This window comes from Astatotilapia calliptera, chromosome 12 (assembly GCF_964374335.1).
Source record: "Astatotilapia calliptera chromosome 12, fAstCal68.1, whole genome shotgun sequence".
Lineage (NCBI taxonomy): Eukaryota > Metazoa > Chordata > Actinopteri > Cichliformes > Cichlidae > Astatotilapia > Astatotilapia calliptera.
The window spans coordinates 9671519-9697140 of NC_137433.1; the positions used below are offsets into that span (position 1 = coordinate 9671519).

The 25622-nt window shown below is 40.9% G+C and overlaps 1 protein-coding gene and 1 long non-coding RNA gene across 3 annotated transcripts; one reads left to right on the plus strand and one right to left on the minus strand.

Moving 5' to 3' along the window:
• Positions 1-4491: 4491 nt before the first annotated feature.
• Positions 4492-9594, plus strand: LOC113006581 (G2/M phase-specific E3 ubiquitin-protein ligase-like). Of its 2 annotated transcripts, none has more exons than XM_080308848.1 (12): positions 4492-5851; positions 5964-6039; positions 6162-6442; positions 6522-6560; positions 6667-6740; positions 6844-6921; positions 7190-7395; positions 7477-7576; positions 7674-7836; positions 7939-8045; positions 8136-8280; positions 8418-9594. In XM_080308848.1, the coding sequence occupies exons 1-12, from the start codon at positions 5804-5806 to the stop codon at positions 8553-8555; spliced, it is 1455 nt and encodes a 484-aa protein (XP_080164974.1). In that variant the 5' UTR covers positions 4492-5803; the 3' UTR covers positions 8556-9594. The 2 variants fall into 2 exon arrangements, with proteins under 2 accessions (XP_080164974.1, XP_080164975.1); XM_080308849.1 differs by having other exon boundaries at positions 6525-6560.
• A 138-nt stretch (positions 9595-9732) lies between these two features.
• LOC145432199 (uncharacterized) lies at positions 9733-11838 on the minus strand. The gene is made up of 4 exons (XR_013912476.1): positions 10852-11838; positions 10404-10495; positions 10204-10314; positions 9733-10086 (listed from the first exon to the last, which is right to left on the minus strand). It is a non-coding gene; the product is annotated as an uncharacterized LOC145432199 (long non-coding RNA).
• Positions 11839-25622: the final 13784 nt, after the last annotated feature.

Consider the following 25622-nt stretch of genomic DNA (forward strand, 5'->3'; position numbering starts at 1 on the left):
CTAGAAGTCATTTCTTAGGTTTTGGGACTATAGTGAGCCACAGTGAGAGCCATTATTCACAAATAGAGAAAACTTGGAATAATGGTGAACCTCGCTAGGTGTGACGGGCCTACCAACATTACACTCAGAGCGCATCAGCTACTCATCCAAGAGGTCACAGAAGGACCCAGAACAACATCTAAAGAAGGCAGGCCTCACTTGCCTCAGTTACAGTCATGGTTGTAATTCAGCAATAATGAAGACACTGACAAAAATAACACTCACGGTAGAGTTCCAAGGTGAAAAACACTGCTGATTATCTTGATGACATCCAAGATTTTAAACACATATTTAACTCTCTTTAAGAAGAAAGAAAGAAAGAAAGAAAGAAAGAAAGAAAGAAAGCTTGTTTATTCCATTTATGTGGATTTCTTTTAAGTTGTGTATATGCAAGAAGTGACTTGCAGTGACATGGCAACTAGAAATAAAAGAGAAAGTGACTGACACACCTGCATTGTGAATTGATTCCTTTATGGGTTAAACATTTCTCAACTTCAAGCCAAGTGGTTGGTATCCTGCCTCTCATTGGTAGTTGCTTCAGTGACTGACACACAACAGGGTGGGAAATGCTTTACACGGTTACCTAGGCAACTGGAGTCTGGAATAGCTGCTAGCAACTAACTGTCCACTGCAATGTGATGTGCAATGAGAAAATTATTGGATTTTTAATGGCTAGGTTGATGTTGTTGTCATGACAACGGAACCACTGCAATAAAGTTCATATTGAAGACAAATAAACTCTGAGTCAGATTAATCACGGGTCGCACCACCACTGGCTTTAATATTCACCCCAAGTAACAGACAAAGACTGAATGAATGACTGAGTCATTCCAAACATATCTGAATCACGATACTCACAGCACTCAAGCGGTCACACTCACAGGCAGTCAGTTGTTGAACAGTGACACAAACATGACTGTGCAGCAGTTTAGGCACACCCTGTGATTTATGTTCATTATTTTTTCAGTTTATTTTGGTGTAGAAAAAAGATGCAACTGCTGCTGGGATTTTGAACTGTCTCTGTTTCCAGCTTACAATGAGAGCTTGTTCAAGTCTCATCATAAAAGCTGCAGTCTGACACTTTGGTGTGCTAATTTGTACTTCACTTCTTTGTCTTAAAACAAAGTGACAAAGTTTTCACATCAGCTGCTTAAGAATTAACTCACAGGTGTCAGTATAGTAGGACAATGAAACTAGGAAATCCCCCCTATATCAGTATTTCACGTTTTCAACAACTACCAATCATTTCGGTTGCTCTGCTTCTGTAATTTATGTAGACAGCAGTATTTCTTATTTAATGCATATTCATAGTGTACTGGGTAATCGTACGGTCTTATGATAGATAGTGTTCTCAGTTATTGATTCAAGTGCAAGTGCAGTTTTATTACCGTCAGCTTTCATTCACAGTGTCGTTATGAGCAAAATGAAAGGTGGCAGTAACATTTGTCAGTTTTTTGTTCAGAAAGGAACAAAAGTTGAGAGTAGTAATCAAAAAATATCAAACGAATGATGGAAAATATAGATTACTAAATGAGATGTGTCTTTTGGTGGTAGTCACTGCCATTCAGAGAATATTCATGAAATAACTCTTTCTTTTTTTTCTCTCGTCTTCATAATTGGTAAAAAGTGAATTTTACCATTACAAAAATATATTTAAACAGTGTCACTTAAATGAACTAAAAATGCATATTTTCATTTAATTTTAAAAAGGAGTATGCTTATTTAATTAATCAGTACCTACTAACCCTAATCTTTTATAGTCTTCCCAAAATTCACCAATCTAATAGACAAGTAACCTATCTCTTGTTTTCAGATATTTTGGATTTGGCAAGGAGTATTAAACTGACTGCCACCTACCAAGCAGAAAACCTTGGTTTTTACAAAGCTTGCTGCTTCAGTCTTTATGATGGGAATTAGCAAACATTTGAGAATGTTATAAAGATAAATTGCAATTAATTGCAAAGTCCCTCTTCGCCGTGAAAAGCAAGTTAATCCCCAAAAAAACCCCATTTCCAGTACATTTCAGCATTCTCACAAAAAGATCTGCTGAAATCATTTGAGTGATCCTCTCATTAACGCAGGTCAGAGTGTTGATGAGGATGAGGCTGAAGAACACTCTGTCATGCTGACTGAGGTAGAATAGCAACTGGATGTTTGATGCTTGAAATAAATGTTCTTACTCTGTTGATCATGGTTACTTGCAAGGAAACATGTGGAGTCATCTTTGCTTTGCATAAAAAGGGCTTTACAGGGAAAGATATTTCTGGCACAAGATTGCACCTAAATCAGCCAATTGTCAGATCATCAAGAACCTCAAGGACAGGTGTTCTGTAGAAGTCTTAACAACCACTCAACAACCAACGTAAGTCCACCAAGTGCTAGGACCATCACCTAAAGACATTCAGCTTCAGGACTAGGGCAGTATTGATCCTGGCACAATTCGTCTGTGGGGTTGCTTTTCCTTGAATCGCTACCTTATCGTGGTGGAGGGGTTTGTGTGTCCCAGGGATCCCAGGGGCTATGTTGTCTGGGGGCTTTTGCCCCCTGGTAGGGTCTCCCATGGCAAACTGGCCCTGGGTGAGGGACCAGACAAAGAGCGATTCATAAGACCCTTATGAAAAGGACACCGAGGGAACAGTTTACCCTGCCCGGGATAGGGTTACCGGGGCCCCGCCCTGGAGCCAGGCCCGGGGAGGGTGCCCGAGGGCGAGCGTCTGGTGGCCGGGCCTTAGTCCATGGGGCCCGGCCGGGCACAGCCCGAAGAGGAGACATGGGCCCATCCTCCCGCAGGCCCACCACCCGCAGGAGGCGCCATAGGGGTCGGGTGCATTGTGTGCCGGGTGGCGGCCAGGAGCGGAGGCCCTGGCGGACTGACCCCCGGCTGCCAAGACTGGCAATAGGGACATGGAATGTCACCTCTCTGGTGGGGAAGGAGCCTGAGTTAGTGCGTGAGGTTGAGAGGTACCGGCTAGATATAGTCGGGCTCACCTCTACGCATGGCTTGGGCTCTGGAACCAGTCTCCTGGAGAGGGGCTGGACTCTGTCTCAGTCTGGAGTTGCCCCTGGTGAGAGGCGGCGGGCTGGGTATTCTAATATCCCCTCAGCTTGCTGCTGGTACGTTGGGGTTTTTCCCGGTGGACGAGAGGGTTCGTTCCCTGGGCCTTAGGGTCGGGGAACGGGTCCTGACTGTCATCTGCGCTTATGCGCCGAGTGGCAGTTCAGAGTACCCAGCCTTCTTAGAGTCCCTGGGGGGGTGCTGGAGGGTGCTCCACCTGGAGACTCTGTTGTCCTGCTGGGAGACTTCAATGCTCACGTGGGTAACGACAGCGAGACCTGGAGGGGCGTGATTGGGAGGAACGGCCTCCCTGATCTGAAACCGAGCGGTGCTTTGTTATTGGACTTCTGTGCTAATCACAGTTTGGCCATAACGAACACCCTGTTCGAACATAAGAGTGTCCATAAGTGCACGTGGCACCAGGACGCTCTAGGCCGTAGGTCGATGATCGATTTTGTAATTGTATCAGCAGACCTGCGACCATATGTTCTGGACACTCGGGTAAAGAGAGGGGCTGAGCTGTCAACTGATCACCACCTGGTGGTGAGTTGGATCAGGTGGCGGGGGAGGACGCTGGACAGACCTGGTGCACCTAAACGCGTAGTGAGGGTGTGCTGGGAACGTCTAGCAGAGGCCCCAGTCTGCGAGATCTTCAACGCACACCTCCGGCAGAGCTTCAACAGCATTCCGAGGGAGACTGGGGACATTGAGTCCGAATGGACCATGTTCAGCGTCTCCATTGCCGAAGCTGCTGCATTGAGCTGCGGCCGCAAGGTGGTTGGTGCCTGCCGTGGTGGTAATCCCCGAACCAAATGGTGGACACCAGAGGTGAAGGGAGCCACCAGGCTGAAGAAGGAGTCCTATCGGGCTTGGTTAGCCTGTGGGACTCCGGAGGCAGCTGACAGGTATCGACAGGCCAAGCGGAATGCGGCTCGGGCAGTGGCTGAAGCAAAAACTCGGGTGTGGGAGGAGTTCGGAGAGACCATGGAAAAAGACTTTCGGACTGCCTCGAAGAGATTCTGGCAAACCGTCAGACGTCTCAGGAGGGGAAAGCGATGCTCTACCTGCACTGTGTATAGTGCTGGCGGAGCGCTGCTGACGTCGACTGAGAAAATTGTCAGGCGGTGGAAGGAATACTTCGAGGACCTCCTTAATCCCACTGACACGTCTTCCGAGGAGGAAGCAGAGTCTGGGGATGAGGGGAATGACCTGCCAATTTCCGGGGGCGAGGTCACTGAGGCAGTTAAACAACTCCTTGGTGGCAGAGCCCCTGGTGTTGATGAGGTCCGCCCCGAGTTCCTGAAGGCTCTGGACGTTGTAGGGCTGTCCTGGTTGACACGCCTCTGCAATGTTGCGTGGAGATCACGGGCAGTACCTGTGGACTGGCAGACCGGGGTGGTGGTCCCCATCTTTAAGAAGGGGGACCGGAGGGTGTGTTCCAACTACAGGGGGATCACACTCCTCAGCCTCCCTGGGAAAGTCTATGCCTATGGTGTTATTTTTGTGCCACTATTCTGAGCGCACGTAAAAAAAAATTGAGCGCACGTAAAAAAAAATTGCAGGTGCAAGTGTTGCATTTTGAGGAGAAATTTATTTTGAGCTTACAAAAGCTGAATTTGAGTGAACAAAATTCATTGCTGCGTGCAAAAAACGTATTTCAGTGTTTGCGCTTATCCATATACACACACAATAGCACCCCCTCTCGCTCAGTTTTTTCATTTGCGCTTGCTCGCAATGTGTTGCTTGCGCTCACAACATTCTCTGCTTCGTACGCTCAACTCTCTGTACACCGTTATAAGTGTGCCACAAAACCAACCAATCACAGACTTGGTTTCAAAAATTCTGATTGGCTCTTACAGTCTCCAATCAGCTCGCTAGCTACTGCTTTCCGGACACCGGAAACACTGTCCACTCAGCCTCGCTTCTTGCAGATAGAGGGATTTTTGATTTACTCTGCAGCTAAAGAAGAGATGGCAGAATCAAACAATGGCTCCAATAATACTACACCACAGTATCAGGTGAGTTTAATTTTTTTTGTGTGAATTTAGTAATTTGCTGTCCTTTCTGTTTAATATGCTGTGAAATTGTAGTTACAGATGCAGCTGTAGAGTTTAAGCTAGCTTTATGGGTAATTACCAGCGTAGTTGTCTTACTGAGGCAGTGTATCCTAATCATGTTTTTTAGGGTAATGGTGCAGTTGAGTTAGCAGTAAGAAATCTGGTGTCTTTGCTGCTTAACAACATATCCACAAATCCTTCAGGGAGGCCAACAGAGAGTGGGCAGCCGGAGCCTAGAAATCTGACTATCCAGCAAGAGATGACAAGGTTTTTGCTTTTTTTGTGTGTTTTTTTTATTTTAACTTTTTGCAATCTTTTCTGTTAAAGTTATTTGGTTTGTGGATTTATCAACATTGATTTTTAAATTAAAATGTGCTATTAAGGACTGATGTCATATTTAATAACTTTATTAAACAATAACCCTTATGTTATGCAACACTGCATTTTTTAAACTCATGCATTTTCATCCCACAGATCATTTCCAGGATATTTCAAATCACACTTGAGCCGTGGTAAAAAGAGATGTTTAACATCTACTAAGCAGCTTGTTAAGGCAGGCAGTAAGACCACAGGCCTCAGTTTTTATTTGCTGTCAAAAAACACATCCTACACACCTTTGCCAGCTGAGGAGCTTGAACTCCTACAAGCTGGCATGGGGAGACAAACAGTGTCTCTTCCAGAAGATGGTGACCATGCAGAGGTAAGTTTGTGTAGTCAGTATTAAAATCAGTCATTGGCAGACGCATTTAGCCTGAATCATATGCCACAGTCCATTTAGTGTTCCATTCTGCTTAACGGTGTTTTTAACTAAGATTTCTAGACTTCTGGAAGAAACCTTTCCAAAAATGGAATATCTTTGTGGAGGATGGCTCTTACATAAGGCAACAGGTTTGTTGTTAATTCAGTTTTTATGTATTTTTTTGGCATTCTTGCGTGCTCATACTGCATTATGATTATGTAGTTAATACTTTTGCTGCTTGATTGTTTATGCTATTTTTCTGTCAATAAAGGTGGCAGTGGTCGACGAAAGCTCACTGTAATTCCACCTGAAACAGAAGGATATTCTGTCAAAACACTGAAAGCTGTGTCAGGAGGTGGCAAATCCACTTTTTACATAGTACCTCTTCAGGAAACATTAGACACATCTCCTCTACCTCCCGACTCACAGCACTTTTCAAAGATGCCAAAGAAGATATGTTACCAGTGTAATGAAGTTATGCCTCTGCAGATGCTTGCAGTACACATCAATACGTGCAAAGGAAAATTCTCTCCTGATGAGACTGATGATGAGGTGAGACAATTTTGATGAAATCAAAATGAGCAATTTTGATTAAATAATATAGTATCACAATTACTGTTTTTTGATTCAGCAGGAATCGGAGTTATGCATTGTGAAAAGCAAATGCAAGGTAAACCTAGCACATTACTAAAAACCATAGTAACTACAATGAATTTTGTATCGGTAATGATCTTTTTCCCACTATGCCTAACATGTACCCATTTTTGGAATTGTAGGTTATTTGTCCAATATGCACTAAGGATTTTCCTGAAGATGAGATCACAGTCCATGCGAGTCTGTGTGGGGATAGGTAATCTTTTTTCAGCCGTTTATGAAAAAATGTTAATCAGTAACAGTCCACGCAAACATATGTATTTTTATTTTATTTTTTTTAAACTTTGTTTTGTCATCAGCTTTCAATGCATGGTGCCTGAAGAAAATGACCAAACTACAGGGACACCAGCTCAAACTTCAGTATGCACAACAGACAGGTACTTTTTGCTCTATTATAATTCATATACACACTATTATGCAGAACCATTTGTTAAAATTATGTGTAAGATCTTTTACACAATACCTGGGGTTTAATTTCATATAAAACATTTTATGATCACACTACTTTAAATTATTGTTAAAGGTTGTTGCACAGAACATGCTGCAATAATTTCTAATCACGTTTAATGTGGTAGCCTCTTTTAATCTAAAGATGATTATTTTTCTTTGAGAGCTTAGGATGTTTTCTACCCTGTTTTTGTTAAGCGTGGAAGATGTATTGCGTTGCCTTGAACAACAAGTCGACACCACAACAGAATTTAAGTTGTGTGTGGACAGAGAAGACCTTCCAGACAGAGGCATTCTCCAGTGGCAGAGAAAAAAAGCTGCATCTCCCACCAGTGTTCTTAGGGTGGTTTTCATTGGAGAGGCAGGCATGGATACAGGAGCACTTAGGAAAGAGTTTTTGAGTGGTGAGTTGCCTATTACCTGTTTTGTCCTAGTGTCAATAAATAATGGATCACTTAAAAATGCGGATATTTTTTGTATGAAAGACATGATTTCAGGTATTGAAAGCAGATTCTTTGAAGGACTTGAGAACAAGGGCAAAAACCCCAAGTATTCTCTGACCGATCTTGATAATGAAAACTTCAGGTTGGTTACATACGAGCTTTGTGTATTACATTTAATACGCATCCGATATTTTTGTAAATGTTACCTGAAAATGAATTATAATCATTTGTCTACACAGAACTGTTGGTGAAATAATTGCAGTCAGCCTCGCCCAAGGAGGCCCATCTCCTGCCTTTTTCAAAGAATGGTGCTACAATTTCCTCTGCTCAGGAGAGGTTGATTTCAGCTGTCTGTCTAAGGAGGATGTTGCAGATGTGGAATCTTCCCTGCTCATCCGCAAAGTGAGCACCTGGTTTAGCTCTGGCACATGATATATTATGAGTATGGTGTTTTTAAACACTTTTAACCTTCTGTATTTCCTCTTTCACATTATACATTTCCAGGTTGAAGATGCAGCAGACATACAGTCTCTGATGATGTGGGCTGATGAAATTGTCAGCTGTGGATACACAAACCAGATAAAGATGGATAGTAAGGAAAGCATGATCCGGTAAGGGAGAAAAAATCAGAGAGATCATTAACCCCCCCCCCCCCCCCTCCCCAACTAGTTTTTCTTTTTTTTTTTTTTTTTTTTTTTAAGTGCTATTGTCTTACACTCTACAACAAGACTGATTCCAATGCTACAGCAGCTCCGAAAGGGCATGGAACTGTATGGTCTTGTGAACCTGATGGCTGTAAATCCTGAAGCTTGCCACAGTTTGTTTGTTCCTGGGAAAATCCTCAAAGTAAGTATTAACATAGCAGCTTCAGTCTGATCCAAAGACAGTCCACTTATCTGTACTGTAGTTATCCTGTATTTATTTATTAGTTTTGAATGAACAATATATCTATAATATAATCTACTTTATTTCCTTATTTACAGCCAGACGCTGATTTCATTATGATGAGCTGCCAACCACATTTCAGTGAAAAAGGGACATCTAGGGAGAGAACTGAGAGGAAGATCATAAATTTTTTGCAAGATTTCTTGCAGGAGATTGAAGTATCAGGTACTATATAGTATTAGCTGTATATACCTATAGTATTGTATATATACCGTATGCATCTGTTAAATATTTTTGCTTTAACATGCAGGGCACTAGAAAGTATTCTTAGTTGTTAATTTAAAACATTGTAATCCAGATTGCTTTTTATTTAGAAAAGACTTCAGAAACATTTTCAAACATCACAGATGGAAAGAAACACAGGCGGTGCAGGTGGTGAAAAATCAGAGTCTCTTGCTGTCCACCATGTGCTCCAGTGGATGACCGGCCAGTCCCATGTTCCCATCCTTCCTGATGAAAAGAGACATTTCAAAATAACATGCAAGTTTGACCATGAATGTAAGGAGCGGCTGGGAGATCACTCCATTTGTTACCCAGTTGTGAGTGCATGCACTTGTACTGTGACTTTTCCAGTGCAGCATCTGGACACTTACACAGTGTTTAAAACCATAATGAGTGCAGCAGTTAAATATGGTGGTGGATTCCACAGAGTTTAACACATTGTTGTCTTGTAATTTGGAAACTAAATGAGTAAAAATGTTTGTAAACATTAGCTGTTAAGATGTTCGTAGCCGTTTCATGAAAATGACAAGACTTCAAAACTTTGTGTAGGGTCCTACGTTGATAGATAATAAGCAAGTGCTTTGTTTGCTTGTCTACTTGTAATCTGAATGTTTTAGCAAAGAAATCCAGTATTTGAGAACTTAAAAGAACGTTGACTTTCACGTCCATGTTAAGTGTCACTGTTGGTTTGACACCTGTAGCAAGAATTGTATGTACAGGTCACGACCGTGTGACTCAGAATGTTCCAAGGGATTAATAGTTCTCTGAAGCCCCTCCAGGGTTTCCTCATCCAGTGGGCATTCAACTTCAGGAACCACAACTGTGCTGTTAGATTCTTCTTGCAGTACAGCACTCTCCCAGTCAATGCCTGGATCCCGAAGCTCCTTCAAATCCACAAACATATATAATGGTCATTATTCCAGAATAGGTACTTTTGGGAGGAATGTTATTTTGTGTAAGCGTTTTTTCCATTAAAATACAACAATTTAAAAAGAATGCCTTTGTTTTCATGTTCTTCTTACTGTAATTTAGATTAGTGGTAATTGATAAGCAAGAATGTATAAAATCACCAGAAGCATCTCCCAGATGTGCTGCAAGTGTTTTAATTTGTTAATTTCAGAAGAGCAGAGTTAACTGCTAACTAAAATTTTGAAATTCAACATTTAAATAAAAAAAAAAAATAAAAAAAAAATCAGATTATGAGCTGGTACCTCAAGTCTCTCGCCCTCGTCCAGCTCTTGTAGATGTCCCATACACCAGAGCTGTTCAGCAGTGAGACCACCTTCTGTCCTGAGGGGATGATTATTCCATCCTCCAACAAAGGTGACAAGATCTGCTCGGAGTCGAGGGACAAAGATGTAGTGGACACCAAAAAGATGAATGACATCTGAAATGTCAAGCAGGCCATCCTCCTCGAGTGAGTGAAGAATATCATGGTACTTGCTAGTGACTGCAATCCAGACATCACGCCAAAGTCGTTCTACTCTGTAAATACATTTGAATTTGGATTTCAGGTATTTCATGCTTCAAATCAATATCAGAACTGCTACAACAATCTACCCATGCAGTGAATAATAATATAAAAAACATCAAAAGACTAACCTCTGATTGTGGACACTCTTTCCAGATATGAAACTCGCTCTCCCTGTTCCTCTTGTGGCAAACATGAAATGTGCAATGTCCAGGTTTTCTACTCCTTGATCTGCCCTAACCCTATGATAAAAATACATTTTTAAGGAATTTTTAAAGTTTTCTTTAATGATACTTGTTGCTAGCATATAAATTAAATCAGGGCATAAAACCTTGATGGCAAGCCGTGAAGCTGGGCTGATCTCAGGAAAAATGAGAATGCAGTTTTTGCCCTGTTGTTAGTTGCTGCATCCAAGTACAGGACCTGCAGTAAAAACAAATGGAAAATTAAAGATCTGGTTTCAGATCATGTATAGTTTTTCAGTTAATAATGCAGTTTCATAATAAGTGTTCAAGGAATATTGTACGGTTCTATGTTCATAACCATAATTCAAAGCTTAGTAGTCTATACATCTATATTGGTAGTACTTATCAAAAAATGAAAATGGCCTTTTAGTTTAACCTTTTTTGGTAAAGAACTGATTAGAAATTTAAAAAAATAATAATTGCAAATCGTCCACTATGTTGGCTTGCTGAATAATTGATGTTCATAAAAAAACAACCTAATAAAGCTCTCATTTCAAAACTACCAAATATTCTACATAACAGTTACACTTTTACCTTCCTTGAGTAGCCATCCACTCCACCAAAGATCACAACATTGTACCTGTTTCAGAGGGAAAACAATCTCACTAAGGCTTGATTTGCAGAACATGTAAGACATTGAAAATACATTTTTCAGTATGCACACTTGCCACTGACTTAAACTGGACACTTGTCAGGTGTGCTGAAAATAATACCAACATTTTTATATGTTTATAAGTTCAATGAGACTAAATATTTTAGTTCTCTTGTCATGATTTTTTTTAAGTTTTCTGGAGCACTTAACATATTATGTGTTGATAGGCTTGTTATCATGGAAAATATCGATATACAAAGTGTAAATAATTGCTCAAGAAAATTTACAATTAACAATATTGCTGGTTTTGTTACACATCCTGTATTCCTTTTACTTAATATTACTCTATCAAGTGCTTTTTAAAATATTATAAATACACTGAAAGACCTATCAGATAAGGTTGATTAAAGCAGATTTAAAGTTTAACGTGCATCTTTCTGCCCAACTTGTGTTAGAGCTATATAAGTGGGTATTTTACCTTATTAGCTTGTGATTTGTGTCTATGTGGACCAGGGAGAGAGGGCCTCGCACCGAGTAGCTTCTTCGCACAACACAGCCTAGTTCTGTGATCCGTTTGAAGATCCCTACAGCATCAACTCGATGCATGGAGGCCATCATTCTCCACCACTGAACACGGAGACCCATAGAAACCAAATGTCCTTGAACCATTCGATAGCCAGCATTTGGCATCTGATTTTTGATAGCCGATATGATGTTGTCCAGCTCTTGGTCATTCATTGTGCTGTATGTTCCTCTCACAGACAAGTCAAATTCTTGCATCCTCCTGTAGATTGTTCTTCTTGAAACACCAAGACATTTAGCAATGCAGCTGACTGGCAGCTGAATGTCCAACAAATTCTTGAGTCTTTCTCTCTCTAGTACGATTTTGGGGTGGCCAGGTCCCAGACCAACTTCTGTTTCCAGTTCAATAATGGCCACAGAGCTGATGTTAATTTCACACTGAACCAGATGATGAATGTTTTGTAGAGCCTCTGTAATCTCTGACAGACCGCCTATTTGCTGAGAGAAAGATTCAAACAGAACAAGCTCATGACGAGTCAAGAACTCCAAATAATCCAGATTTAGTGGTTGTTGGTTTAAAGCAGCTTTCAGTTTAGAGAGGAGTCTATGCATCATTTGCTGTCTCAGTATGTCCTGTTAAAAGCAGCAAGGAACATGGACAAGTACAATGAAATGATGTATCTCAGACAAAAATAAACAACCCATAAAACAAACTACATGAGGTACATCATTTTTCAAGTTTGCATAGTTTGCAAATTAGCTAACGTCAGTTATCAAGCGAATAATAATTAACAAAATGATTTTATATTACTTACATGTGGCCGGGACATGCTCTTTTCGTGCTGCTATTCAGTATTCGACGACATAAAAGAGAGCTACTCAAGTATAATTTGGAAAAATTAGTCAGTTGGCATGGTTGTATGATGCAACTACATTCTACTACACCAACAATAGTCTTAAAAAATAATATATTTTAAAATAAAATGATTAAAGATATTATCCGCAAATTGGGGTTTAAGAGATTTTAGCTGGATTTAGCTACATTTCGGACAGTGTTTCCGGAAAGCAGTAGCTAGCCAGCTGATTGGAGACCGTAAGAGCCAATCAGAATTTTTGAAACCAAGTCTGTGATTGGTTGGTTTTGTGGCACACTTATAACGGTGTACAGAGAGTTGAGCGTAAGCAGAGAATGTTGTGAGCGCAAGCAACACATTGCGAGCAAGCGCAAATGAAAAAACTGAGCGAGAGGGGGTGCTATTGTGTGTGTATATGGATAAGCGCAAACACTGAAATACGTTTTTTGCACGCAGCAATGAATTTTGTTCACTCAAATTCAGCTTTTGTAAGCTCAAAATAAATTTCTCCTCAAAATGCAACACTTGCACCTGCAATTTTTTTTTACGTGCGCTCAATTTTTTTTTACGTCCGCTCAGAATAGTGGCACAAAAATAACGCCATATATGCCAGGGTGCTGGAAAGGAGAGTTCGTCCGTTAGTCGAACCTCGGATACAGGAGGAACAATGCGGTTTTCGTCCTGGTCGCGGGAGTGGGTGCATGGGAGTTTTGTTTTGTGGACTTGGAGAAGGCATTCGACCGTGTCCCTCGGGGTGTCCTGTGGGAGGTGTTGCGGGAATATGGGGTGTCTGGCCCATTGCTACGGGCCATTCGATCCCTATACAACCGTTGCAAGAGCTTGGTTCGCATTGCCGGCAATAAGTCGGACTCGTTCCCGGTGGGTGATGGGCTCCGCCAGGGCTGCCCTTTGTCTCCGGTTCTGTTCATAATTTTTATGGACGGAATTTCTAGGCGCAGCCAAGTGGCGGAGGGCTTTCGCTTTGGTGGCCTCAGAATCTCATCTCTGATTTTTGCAGATGATGTGGTTCTGTTGGCTTGATCGGGTGGGGGCCTCCAGCTCGCACTGGAACGGTTCGCAGCCGAGTGTGAAGCAGCGGGAATGAGGATCAGCACCTCCAAATCTGAGGCCATGGTTCTCAGCCGGAAAAGAGTGGAGTGCCCACTCTGGGTCGGGGATGAGTTCCTGCCCCAAGTGGAGGAGTTCAAGTATCTCGGGGTCTTGTTCGCGAGTGATGGGAGAAGGGAGCTGGAGATCGACAGATGGATTGGGGCTGCAGCTGCAGTAATGCGGACGCTGCACCGGTCCATTGTGGTGAAGAGGGAGCTGAGTGTAAAAGCGAAGCTCTCAATTTACCGGTCGATCTACGTCCCTACCCTCACCTATGGCCACGAGCTGTGGGTAGTGACCGAAAGAACGAGATCGCGGATACAAGCGGCAGAAATGAGCTTCCTCCGAAGGGTGGCTGGCCTCTCCCTTAGAGATAGGGTGAGAAGTTCGGCCATCCGGGAGGGGCTCAGAGTAGAGCAGCTGCTGCTCCACATCGAAAGGAGCCAGCTGAGGTGGTTCGGGCATCTGACAAGGATGACCCTGGGCGCCTCCTGGGTGAGGTGTTCCAGGCATGTCCCACCGGGAGGAGGCCCCGGGGCAGACCCAGGACACGCTGGAGAGATTATATCTCTCGGCTGGCCTGGGAACGCCTTGGTATTCCCCCGGATAAGCTGGAGGAGGTGGCTGGGGAGAGGGAGGTCTGGGCCTCTTTGCTTAGGCTGCTGCCCCCGCGACCCAGCCCCGGATAAAGCGGATGAAGATGGATGGATGGATGGATGGGTTGCTTTTCATTCCAATGGAGTGGGTTCACGTACAATTTTGTCCAAGAACACAGCCAGGAATAAAAAATGGTATCCTCAGCAGCCAATAGCCAATATGAGGATCAATTCTCAAGTGGCTGGTGGATCAACGATAACCCACGAATTCTGACAAAGTCAAGCATTCATTACTGCCATCAGTCAGGATTTAGGCTAGAAATTGATTAACTGCATGACAGGATGAACTGAAGAGGTCTTGAAAAACAACAGCCAACATTGTCAATTTTGACTCTACATAAACTTAATGTAATTGTCAAAATTAGCCTTTGAAGCCTTTGAATGTGTTAGTCAGGTAAAAAACAAGTGCACTTTGTTTTTCACAGGACTTTGTGCAGACCTGTAAAAAACTAAGTACGCTCTAACTAAAAACTTTTTTTGTCACAAGGGTGTATCTTGGTTTATTTAAGAAATACAGAAATGTAAACACATAAGTAGGTGGAAATTTTAAATATGAGAATATGTGATGCATGTATCAAATCTACTTTTGCAATTGGCCCTAAAAGGCCAACCAGCATTTGAGTGCGCTGGATCCAGCAGTAATGTGTATCCAGTCTCTGATCTGTATTTAAAAAGTGTACCATGTATGCCAGTCAAAATAAAGAGGGATCTATCAAATGATATAATTTCAAAAATTAATTGTGTGAAAATACATAACTACACAACTAATGTCTAAATTGTCAGTCCCCTTAACAAAATGTTTGCACAGACTCTTCAATAAAATTAGAGTCACTCTCGAGGCTATAATACATGCAATCACTTACTGAGCCTGACTAGCAGAGGCTAATTTGAGGGTAAGTTCTCATTTGAACCACCCCCATGAGACATAATTGTCGTTGGTGACTTAAAAATTTTAGTTTAGTTTAGTTCATTTCCACACACACACACACACAAAAAACTATGCAAATTGCATACAATACAAAAGCCAATAATTACAGTGCAGGAGCAGAAAGAAGCCTGAAGGGATTATTTAGAGATCTCCCCTATGTAAAGATGAAGGGAAAAATTAAAGCAAGAATTATTTACGCATTATTGGTTTGTTAAAACTTAAACCAGCTCAAAAGTATTTAACACAAACACTTTTTAAAAAGATAAATAAACAAACCTGGACTATTTTTGCAGTATTTTATGGTATTTGACAATGTAATGACTTTTTTTTAATAATGAAAGAATTGATTTCATATTTTTATGGAATATGGAAGCTGTTCTTGTCCTTTGTTCAACCTCTTGTAGATGTATCTGGGAAGCTAAAGCACTAGTTAAAGTTTGCAACATCTTTAAAATACCATTAATTTACAAAGCTTTGAACAAAACTTTGACAAAATCATTTGTTTACATTTAACCATACTACGTATAGTGCTATGAAAAAATATTTTTCCACTTCCTGATCTTTAATTTTTGAGTAATTGTCACACTTACATGTTTTTGTTCATCAAACAAATTTTAATTATTAGAAAATGATAATTTGAGTAATAAAACTGCAGTTTTTAAATTATTTAAATTATTTCATTTCTTAAGGGAAAAGTGATGTTCAAATCAACCTGGCAATATCTGAAGCAAAGCTTTCAATTTATTCATTAGTCTACACTCCTGCTCAATGGCCTATGAATCCAACCTATGGATCCTGAAAAAAGAATGAGACTGTGGAAATAAGCTTCATCCATAGGATACCTGGGCTCTCCTTTAGAGATGGGGTGATCTATATCATTTGGGAAGAGCTTGGAGCACAGCAGCTATTCATCCAGATCAAAGAATCGCTGTCTCCTTAGTGCCTTCTAGCTGAGGTGTTTTGGGCATGTTCTACAGGGCGGAAGCCCATGGAGGTTGAGGCAAGATGAGCTAGAGAGAAGAATCTTTAAAACAGCATGACTAGGTTATACAGATTTTATCAGATTTGTTTTTGTAATAGGTGGATTTTGTGTTACAGGACTTAAAACACACAAATCTTAGATGTCACACACCCCTGAACACTGTGTGGCTAATGCCTTGACTGACGTTAATTACTATACGCCAAGTTGTGTAAAAAGGTGCAGCTGTACCTACAAAAAATGTCCCAATGTATAGGTTTCCCTTTTTTTACTCCCAGTTGGTGTTTTAGTGTGAATTCTGCATCACATAAATGTAGCATAAGAGGCCAGTGAAGCTGCCAAGAGACAAGTCAGCTAATGTAGTTTCTGTCTGATCTAGTGCAGCTTCCTCACTAAGGAACGAGGGAGCGATAACACTGTCATGGCAGATTTTGTATTTTAAATCATCTCGGCAGCAGTGTGTACTCCAGTATGAAGTCAGTGAGCGAAAACCTCGAGGTGATTTTTAACAGTGTCTTGACTTTTGAAGAGCAAGTGAAGAGGCAGAAGTGGAGCTCTGCTTTCTGCAGTTGAGGAGCAAATCAAAATCAAGTTTTTGTTTTCTCCCCTTCTATCAGGCTTCTTTTTTTCTCATCTGCTATTTCAGCTTTAGTCAGCCACTTTAACATGTCTAACTCCTTCAGTACCAGCAGCCTATTTACACTGAAGTAAAAATTAAATTAAAATTAACAGGGAGCACTGGTTAGAAGATGCAACCAAGGTCATAGACATTTGGACAGTGACCCAATTTTTGTTTTCTTCAGTATACTACCACAATTGATTATGCAACAAAAAGTGTTTTTTCGAGGGATGTAAAAAATAATAATAAAAGCCTGAATTATCCATTAGGAGTCACGTGCATCTTTTATATTCTGTCTCCATTTTCACAGCTGTTCGTGATTGCTCTCAGTATAAGGTGCAACAAGGTCTTGATGCAAGTGAATCATTAGGCTGAAGACAGCAAACCTTTGAGAACAGTTTGGTACATTCTTAAATAGAAGGAATGCACTGATGAGCTCAACAACACTTAAATGCCTGAAAGAACATGTAAGATAACTGGAGTGGATGATGGCCCAATTCTTTCAGTTGGTAAAGTAAGCCCCCTCACAATAAAGAACACACAGAAAGAGCCACTGTAGGCATATCACTCCCAAAGTTTACAGTTAACCCTCATCAACTTCATGAATGTAAATTTAGGAGGCTTTACAACAAGGTGCAAAATACCAGATTTATGAATAGAAGGGACGATCAGCAATTTTTATTATTATATATAAGTACTGTCATCTTGGTGTTCCAAACATGCAAAAATAGGGGAGGATGTTAACTCGTGCTAAACCCTACTGACCATAGATAGGTTACCAATGACACACTCAATGTTAAAAGGTTAATCTCAGAAAGTCTACACTGCCGTAATTGGCTGATTAAATATTTGCATTTTCATAGTCTCTGATCCTTGTAACAACTTATGTTCTGTGCATTGTAGGAATGAAGTCTGTGCTTTGTATTATCCAAGTAGTGTGCTTTGTTTTCTGAAGGTCCTCTGCATCTTATACCCAAAGCCCCAATGCTTTTATATGCCCGCATTTCTAAAACTCCCAAAGATTTCTTTGTAGTACATACCCATAGATCATTTATGACCATAAAAATGTTGCCTAATACAATATATAATCAAGAAAAAATTAAGCTGTCCTTTCAGACATGTTTGACAAATTAGCAAGATAAAAATGTAAATTCTAGCAGACACATTTGCTCCTTTAATTGGTGATTTGTGATGTTTCCTACACATAAACCACCAACCCCAGAGAGGCCATTTTGCTCAGACGATGATATATAAGCAAACAGTTATGCATCCAAATGTGACTACCTACCTAGATGAAAAGAAAAGCAGTAAACTTGTATAGGTTAAAACATTACCTTCTCCTTTGCTTCCAATAGGAATAGACATACTGATACAGTATCAGATACTGTGATTCACTCATAAAAGTGGTTGCTTTCTCATTCTAATCTTACACAATATCATGTTTACTTGATTCATACAAATGTTGCAAGAGAAAAATGGCAACACTAAGTTGTTCTTTTTCATCATCTCTTGGTGAATAATGGGGCGTGTCATCAAGTGCCTGCAGTGTTTTTAGCCAACATGTATACACAAAGTGAACATCAAACCTTTTTTCTTAAAGATTTCTCCCCGTGTAGGAGTTTGTTCTTCAATGCTGAGGTGAAGATGGAGGTAGGCACAGTGTCATCATCCACTGGTTTTAAAGTCTGCATTAACATTTTGGGTTGCCCTTGAGTCCTTTGATCTATGATGCTAATAAATATTTTCATGATGTAACTAAATGCATGTTGATGGCCAAAAAACCCAGGTCAGGCTAACTTTGTAATTGTGAGCTCACATTGTCCTTTGTTTTCTTAGACAGAACCACCTCTGGCTCTGACGGTGTACTACAAAGCAATATTAATGGCTTAGTGGGCTGTGTCGAACTTAACTGTTGCAAAAGGAAGTGGCACGTTTTCACTGATTTGTCTGTTTACAGCATGTTTTAAATGCAATATAGATTTTTTTTTGCTGTGTGGATACATTTTATATGTGCAAGTTATTAAGCTGTACCTTACTACAACCACTGAATGATGTGCAAAATGTGTGTTGCATTGTTACTAGAATGTGAGTGTATCCATTTCAGTGATGCAGAAAATGTATAAATATTAATACTTGATTCAAATCTCCTCTTAAGCCTCTTGTAAACTGCTGGAATTGCCAGTACTAAAACACAGAAGACACACTTTATGCCTAGTCAATCAAAATTAGTGTCACTTTTAATCAGCTGACAAAGTAATTTCTACATTTTCTTTAACAGGCTATTGGACAGTAAGTTTTAATGTTTAAATGTATCCATTTCAAAGTTTCAGAGCTCTAATGTGTAGACCTCATCCTAGATATAAAGAGGAGCACTGAGAATGCACTCAGCATTAAAACAATTAACTCGACTTAAAATGTTTACTTTGCCGCTCTATGCACTAAATCCCAAGATTAATGATTTTCTGGAGCATTAATCTGTGATGTTACTTGTAAACATTTTCTATGTTCTTTATAGATTTTTAACAAGCATTTTGTCATCATCATCATCTGATAACATCTCTGATTGGAAGAGGTGGCATTAATAGGGGTAATTGTGTATGTACATTCACGTGTTGAACTTCTGAAGCCAGAAAGTACAGCTTAACAGAGAAAGTTGATAACCACTGCTGTGATATCTGTAATCTCCTGCTTGGGTTTCAGGTTTTGTCAAGCCGGCTAAAGCAAAGAAAGCCTGGTCGTGTTAAACTTTGTCCCTGTCCATGGTGTGACTACGATCATAATTCAACTGACTCTATACGGTGACTGCTTGAAATCTAAAACTCAAGCACATCCTTCCTTGAGATGCTCCTCAAAGTCTTTACTGTAACCATTGCTGCTTACTGTTTGTGGGTCTGTCTGCCTACACAGCATGATTTATTGAGTTGAAATTAGCTGACTGAGTTGGCTATTAAAGAATATCCAATTTCTTTTCTTTGAGAAAAACTTTTGTATTATGAAGCATCTTTGGTCAGTTTATCCTCTGGCAGTGAAGCCTTGTACACTTCTACTAGCAGTCACACCATCAATAAACACTAACAACCCAGTTCCATCTGCAGTCATAGATGTCCATCCCATAACATGCCTCTACCATGTTTAACAGATGATGTGATATTCTTGTGCCATATGTTCCTTTCCTTGTCCAATCTTTTTTCTTCCCATCATTCCAGTACAAGTCAATCTTGGTTTTATTAGTCCAAAGATTTTTTTGTTAGAGCTAGGGACATTGTTTTAGTTATTTTTTTACATCTAATCTGGCCTCCCTGCTCTTTAATGTTAGAGTGTTTGTTGTGATTTGGCGCTATATAAATAAAATTGAATTGAATTGAGTGTTGTTAACCCTCTGTGCATTTATAGGTATGAAGTTGTTGTTTTATTGTGGACAAATGATATGCCTACCTCCTCCAAAGATTGCACCAGATCATAGATTTCTTCAGTCCTAATTTTCTTGCTATATTTTCGGCCTAATGGTGGCTTCCCTCAGTTCCAATGACATCTCTTTTAACCTCAAATTGACAGCTTTAGTGAACAGTTACCAAATGCTAGTTCAACGCTTGGAATCAATTCCAGATTTTCCTTCTACTTATTTTTTATGGTATAATGAGGTAACTTTACCTGACCACAAAATTGCTTTTGAGTCCAATTACTGCTGACCCTCTAAAAATGGGGGACAATGTATATACATGTGTGTGACTCCAGAATAGTCATGGCAATAGTTTTTTTAAGTTCTTGAAATAAAACATGCACTTCAATTGCATGTTTGATTTAAAATGATATGTGATGGTGTACAAAAGCAAAATTACAAAGACTGTATCATTGCCCAAATGCTTAAAAATAAAAACTGTGTGTGCTACCATCTGTAAAATTCTATAATTATTTCATAAATTTTATTTCTGCTTGAAATAAAGTTTGATCTCTGCAGTGGGTTCAACCACAGGTCAGAAGAGTTACCCCTGCAGTACAGCTATTATAATAACAATAAGAGCAATGCTTATCATCATGTAAGATGTTGCAGTGTCCACAACATCAAAATCTCTGCAGTATCAGCTCATGGGCTCTAACAGATCAATAGGAATCTGAGTCTGTGAAATTCAAGAACAGTGTTACCATTGCCCTGAGCATTCTGTGATAAAAGACGGCAGAACAGACAGTGATGGATATAGATTTCGAGAGGGTTTTTATCTCAAAGCCATTTTGTGTCTTGTTGCATATATGATGTGCACGACTAGTGGATGTTTCAATTGAAGCCAAATGTGTCTGATCAAGGTAAATATTGCTAAGATAGGACATCGTAAAATGTTATATGCTTTAGGTGAGAAAACTCAATTTTCCCTCCAGGGAATACTATATTTCAATCACCTGTGAAGACTTTACTTTGTCTAAACCAATTAAAATGCCTTGCTGGATATATAATTGGATGTATATACTGCAGAGGCCTTTGCAGTATATATCCAGTAGCCTCACAAAATAGGTTTACAATGGATTGTTTAGCAGTACTAATGTAAATAAAGACAATTTGCTAAAGCTAAACCTGACAGGCTTCACACATCACCCACTGGAAATGTCAAAGTTGGAGTGTGCTCTCTTTATATGTTTCATTATATTCCCTTTTCATAGAGTTGCTCTCACTACTGAATAAAAAACACAAGGCCAAACACATACTTCTCAGTGCTCTCACTGTTAAATTGCCTGTTTTCATTGTCAGTTTCATGTGTGTGTGTGTGTGTGTGTGTGTGTGTGTGTGTGTGTGTGTGTGTGTGTGTGTGAGTGAGAGAGAGAGATTTTTGTGTTTGTTTTTAGAGTGCCATATTCAGTGTGCCTGGGCAGGAAACTCAGCCACAGAGAGAAAGTGGGAGACAATAACTGATCTTAACTAAATAAAACTCATCCATTTTGCAAAGGTTGAGTTCAATTCAGTTTTATTTATATAGTGCCAAATCACAACAACAGTTGCCTCAGGGTCCTTTATATTGTATGGTAAAGAACCTTAAGGTTATTTCTAAGCACCAGAAAGTAAGGTTATCTAAGGAGTCTCCAAAGGTTGATTCTGTTCATCTGGACGAAGCATATTCAGTGGGAGAAACGTTTCGTCACTCATCCAGGTGACTTTTTCAGTCTCAGCTGACTGCAGGTTTCCCCAATCTTATAAACAGTACTTTTGCATAATGACTGAAACCAGCGCACTGAAGGAACATGGCCATTGATCAGTGGTCATGAGAATTTGCATAAACATGATGAAGGAACTGCCTTAAGTATCAACCTTTGATACATAAGACCTGTGTTGCCGTCTCTTCATCACCAGTTCGTCAACTAACCCATATTAGTAACAGGCTCTCATGCTCCAAACTATTGTCTCTAGTCCTTGTACTTACTTTATTCTCATGTATCGCTTCCAATCTTCAGTTTTGCTCATTCCTCAGATTCCTGGTCATAGACACTATTGTTCACGCTCCACCTGTTGGAAAGCTTCCTGCTCCACACCTGCCTGCCCTCCTGCCACCATTGATCACAGGATCTCTTGGAACGCAGGTCAGCCATCTCTCTCTGCTCAGCCCACCTGGAATCTCACCTCCTTTCTCAAAGTACCTCCACCTGCAACATAAGCTACTCCCTCTGTTAAGATCCACATTCACCTGGAGGAGTTTTAAGAACACTCCTTACCTGCAACCATTCAGTCCTTCTCGCTAGTGCTCCCAGGCCCAAAGCCCTCATCCAGCAAAGTTCGCCATGTTTCTTTACCAAGTTATTACTCTGTGTTTGGTGCAAAGAAAAGAAAGTCTGTTTAAATGAATTCAGCCAACTCCGCACCTGGTTCTGCACTTAGGTCCAGTTTCAGTACAGGCCTCTGTGTCATAGGGGTTCAGTGGATTGTGTGGTGGTGAGAGGTAGAGGCCTTGGCAGTTGGATACCAAGCCTTTAAAACTGTCTTGTGGGACATGGAATGTCAGCTCTGTGCTGGGGAAGGAGCTTCAGCTAGTGCATGAGGTTGAAAGATATTGATTAGATGTAGTCCGACTTACTTCATTGCACAGTTCAGCTTCTGGGACCTGTGAGATTATTATACTATCTTATGCCACCTTATACTTCCAATCAAAGAATTGTTGAATCATTATACGGTTATAGGCCACATTATGCCTTGGATTAAGATCATTAAATCATTACACTGTTTTATGATGCATTATACTGCTGAGTTATAAGAAATGCTGTTTGTGTAGAATCATGGCCGTCCTTTTCGGATTACAAAGAGAACAGAACATACCGTAGAGGTTTTCTGCCCCATCTCATCAGGAGGAGATAAAACAGGAAGCCAAGGCCGTCCCTTAGGCGCCATAAGAGAGAAAGAATGTGAATGCTTAGTGTGGAGGGGGGCTGAAGCTATAAGAATGTGAGAAACGGTCAGATACTTCGAGATCTGGCGGGCACCCTCCTGTCCATATCTCCCGTCCGGACGTTTATGCTCAAAGTGTTGTATGGAATAATGAGAATTGTATGGAATAAAGAAATTGTTGATTGAGCATTTATACACCGAGTGTTGTTCTTCCTTCAGCCCAAAGATCAAAGAATTGGGATATTTAACAGACCAGTCTCTTGGAGAAAGGCTGAACTCTGTTTCACTCTGAAGTTGCCTCTTGCACGAGCAGGACTTGGTATAGTTGTATTCCTCCGGTATGGTGGTATTTTCCCTGGTCAGTGACTGAGTTAATTCCATGGGCTTTAAGGTCACAGAACAATACCTCACTCTTACTTGTGTGTATGTGCCAAATGGCTGTTCAGAGTATCTGTCTTACTTAAAGTTTGACCAGAGTATTTACTTAGATAGGAGGTCCATTTAGGCCGTCCAACTTCCTATTTTGGGATTTCAACGCTCACATAGGCAATGACAGTGTGACCTGGTTGGGGCTCCAAAATCTGAATCTGAGCGGTGTTTACTTATTGGACTTTTGTGTTAATCACAGTTAGATACTTTCGTTATTTTGTTGCCCCATGAAAGACTTTGCAACAATGTGCTCTTTAAATAAAGATTACTGAATTATCATAATCATTATGCTTAATGACCCCAATGAGCTTAAAGTGTACTATTGTGCTGCCCCCCAGCCCCCCAGGGGTGTGTTCTGAGCCCCCTGCTGTACTCTTTGTACACATATGACTGTGTGGCCACTACCAGCTCCACCACCATCATCAAGTTTGCTGACAACACCGTCGTGGTGGGCCTGATCTCTGATAACAACGAGACGGCCTACCTGAAGGAGATTAGGAATCTGGAGAACTGGTGCCAGAGGAACAACCTCCTTCTAAACGTCAGTAAGACAAAGGAGCTGATAGTGGACTTCAGCACTAAGCAGGAGAGGAACTACCAGACCCCCGTCATCAACGAGTGCCCAGTGGAGAGAGTGGACAGCTTCAAATACCTCGGAGTTCACATCACCACCGTGGTGAAAAAGGCCCGTCAGCGTCTCTACCACCTCAGACGCTTGAGAGACTTCCAACTGCCCTCCAAGGTGCTCAGGAACTTTTACTCCTGCACCATAGAGAGCATCCTGGCGGGAAACATCTTAACCTGGTTCGGGAACAGCACCATGCAGGACAGACGAGCTCTACAGAGGGTTGTGCGGTCAGCTGAGCGCACCATCCGCTCCGAGCTCCCTGACCTGCACTCAATCTACAGCAGGCGGTGCTGGACCAAGGCCAGGAAGATCGTGAAGGACCTCAGCCATCCCAACAACAGACTGTTCTCTCTGTTGAGGTCAGGAAAGCGATTCCGCTCCCTGAAGACCAACACAGAGAGACTGAGGAGAAGCTTCTTCCCGCAGGCGATACGGTCTCTCAATCACACCACCACACAGTACTGACCCACACATACAGTTCTTACACACACTGGACATTCTGGACATTGTTTTCACTTCATTACTTAAATCACGCTGCTGTTATTGTGTATATGCTGCTGTTATTGTGTATATATTTATTTATATTTCTTCATACATTCTTATATAGTTCTATATTGTGTATTTTGTTGTACAGTTATTTTATTTTCAACTTTAATTTATATATTTTATCTTATTCTCCCAGTTAAATTTACCCTTCATTCTAATTTGTGTTGTACAGTTATTTCATTTTTAACCTTAATTTATATTTTATTCCTTCCTAGTTAAATTTACCCTTTTTAATTTTTCATATTTATTTCCTATCTTATTCATAGCCTTTTCCTTTTTTGTTTTCTTTAGGTCACGAGCAGTTGTCCAAGCATTTCACTACATATCGTACTGTGTATGACTGTGTACGTGACAAATAAAATTTGAATTTGAATTTGAATTTGAATGCAAAATGCACATGAAACAGAAAACATTACCCATGTTAACCCAGCTCTGAACTCACGGATGCTAAATATTGCTTACTTGAAAAAGATGTGCAGAGAAACTCGGTGCACCATCTGCAGGAAACAACTCCAAGTTCAACAGCAAACCTTCTTCTGCTGTTTTTTATTCTGCTGTGAATTCTAGGCTTTGGTGACACCTGTGCTGCGACTCAAAAAAGCCAGGCTGACACTTTGACAGGCGCACTCCAACCCTTTGTGGCATTGTGAGCGTTCAGCTCCAGGGCAGTTACATAGCACTTCCACTGGAATACAAAACCAATCCCCACATGGCAGTTTGACAAATCACCCATCGATACCCAGGCCTGTAATTTGCACAAATATGGAACACCAAACACGAGGGATCAGGACAGGTTTAAATATTGGCCCTGTTTTGCAAAGATGGAGGTTATCACCCTGCACCTAAGGCTGGCCTTTTTCTGCAGCATGACTCAAGAGAGCAGTTGTTGTCGTTGTGTTGGTCCGTCCTGTTCATCAGCACAAAGTAATACATCCTGGAGAGTTGCAGTGCCTGCTGCTGCTGATTCATCTGAGAAGATTCACTGGGCTCTGGTATTGATCTGTGAACCAGGCTTGTGCCCAGGAATATCATTCCCCCCATCAGGCGACAGTCAGACGACACTAGGCTCAGCAGCAGC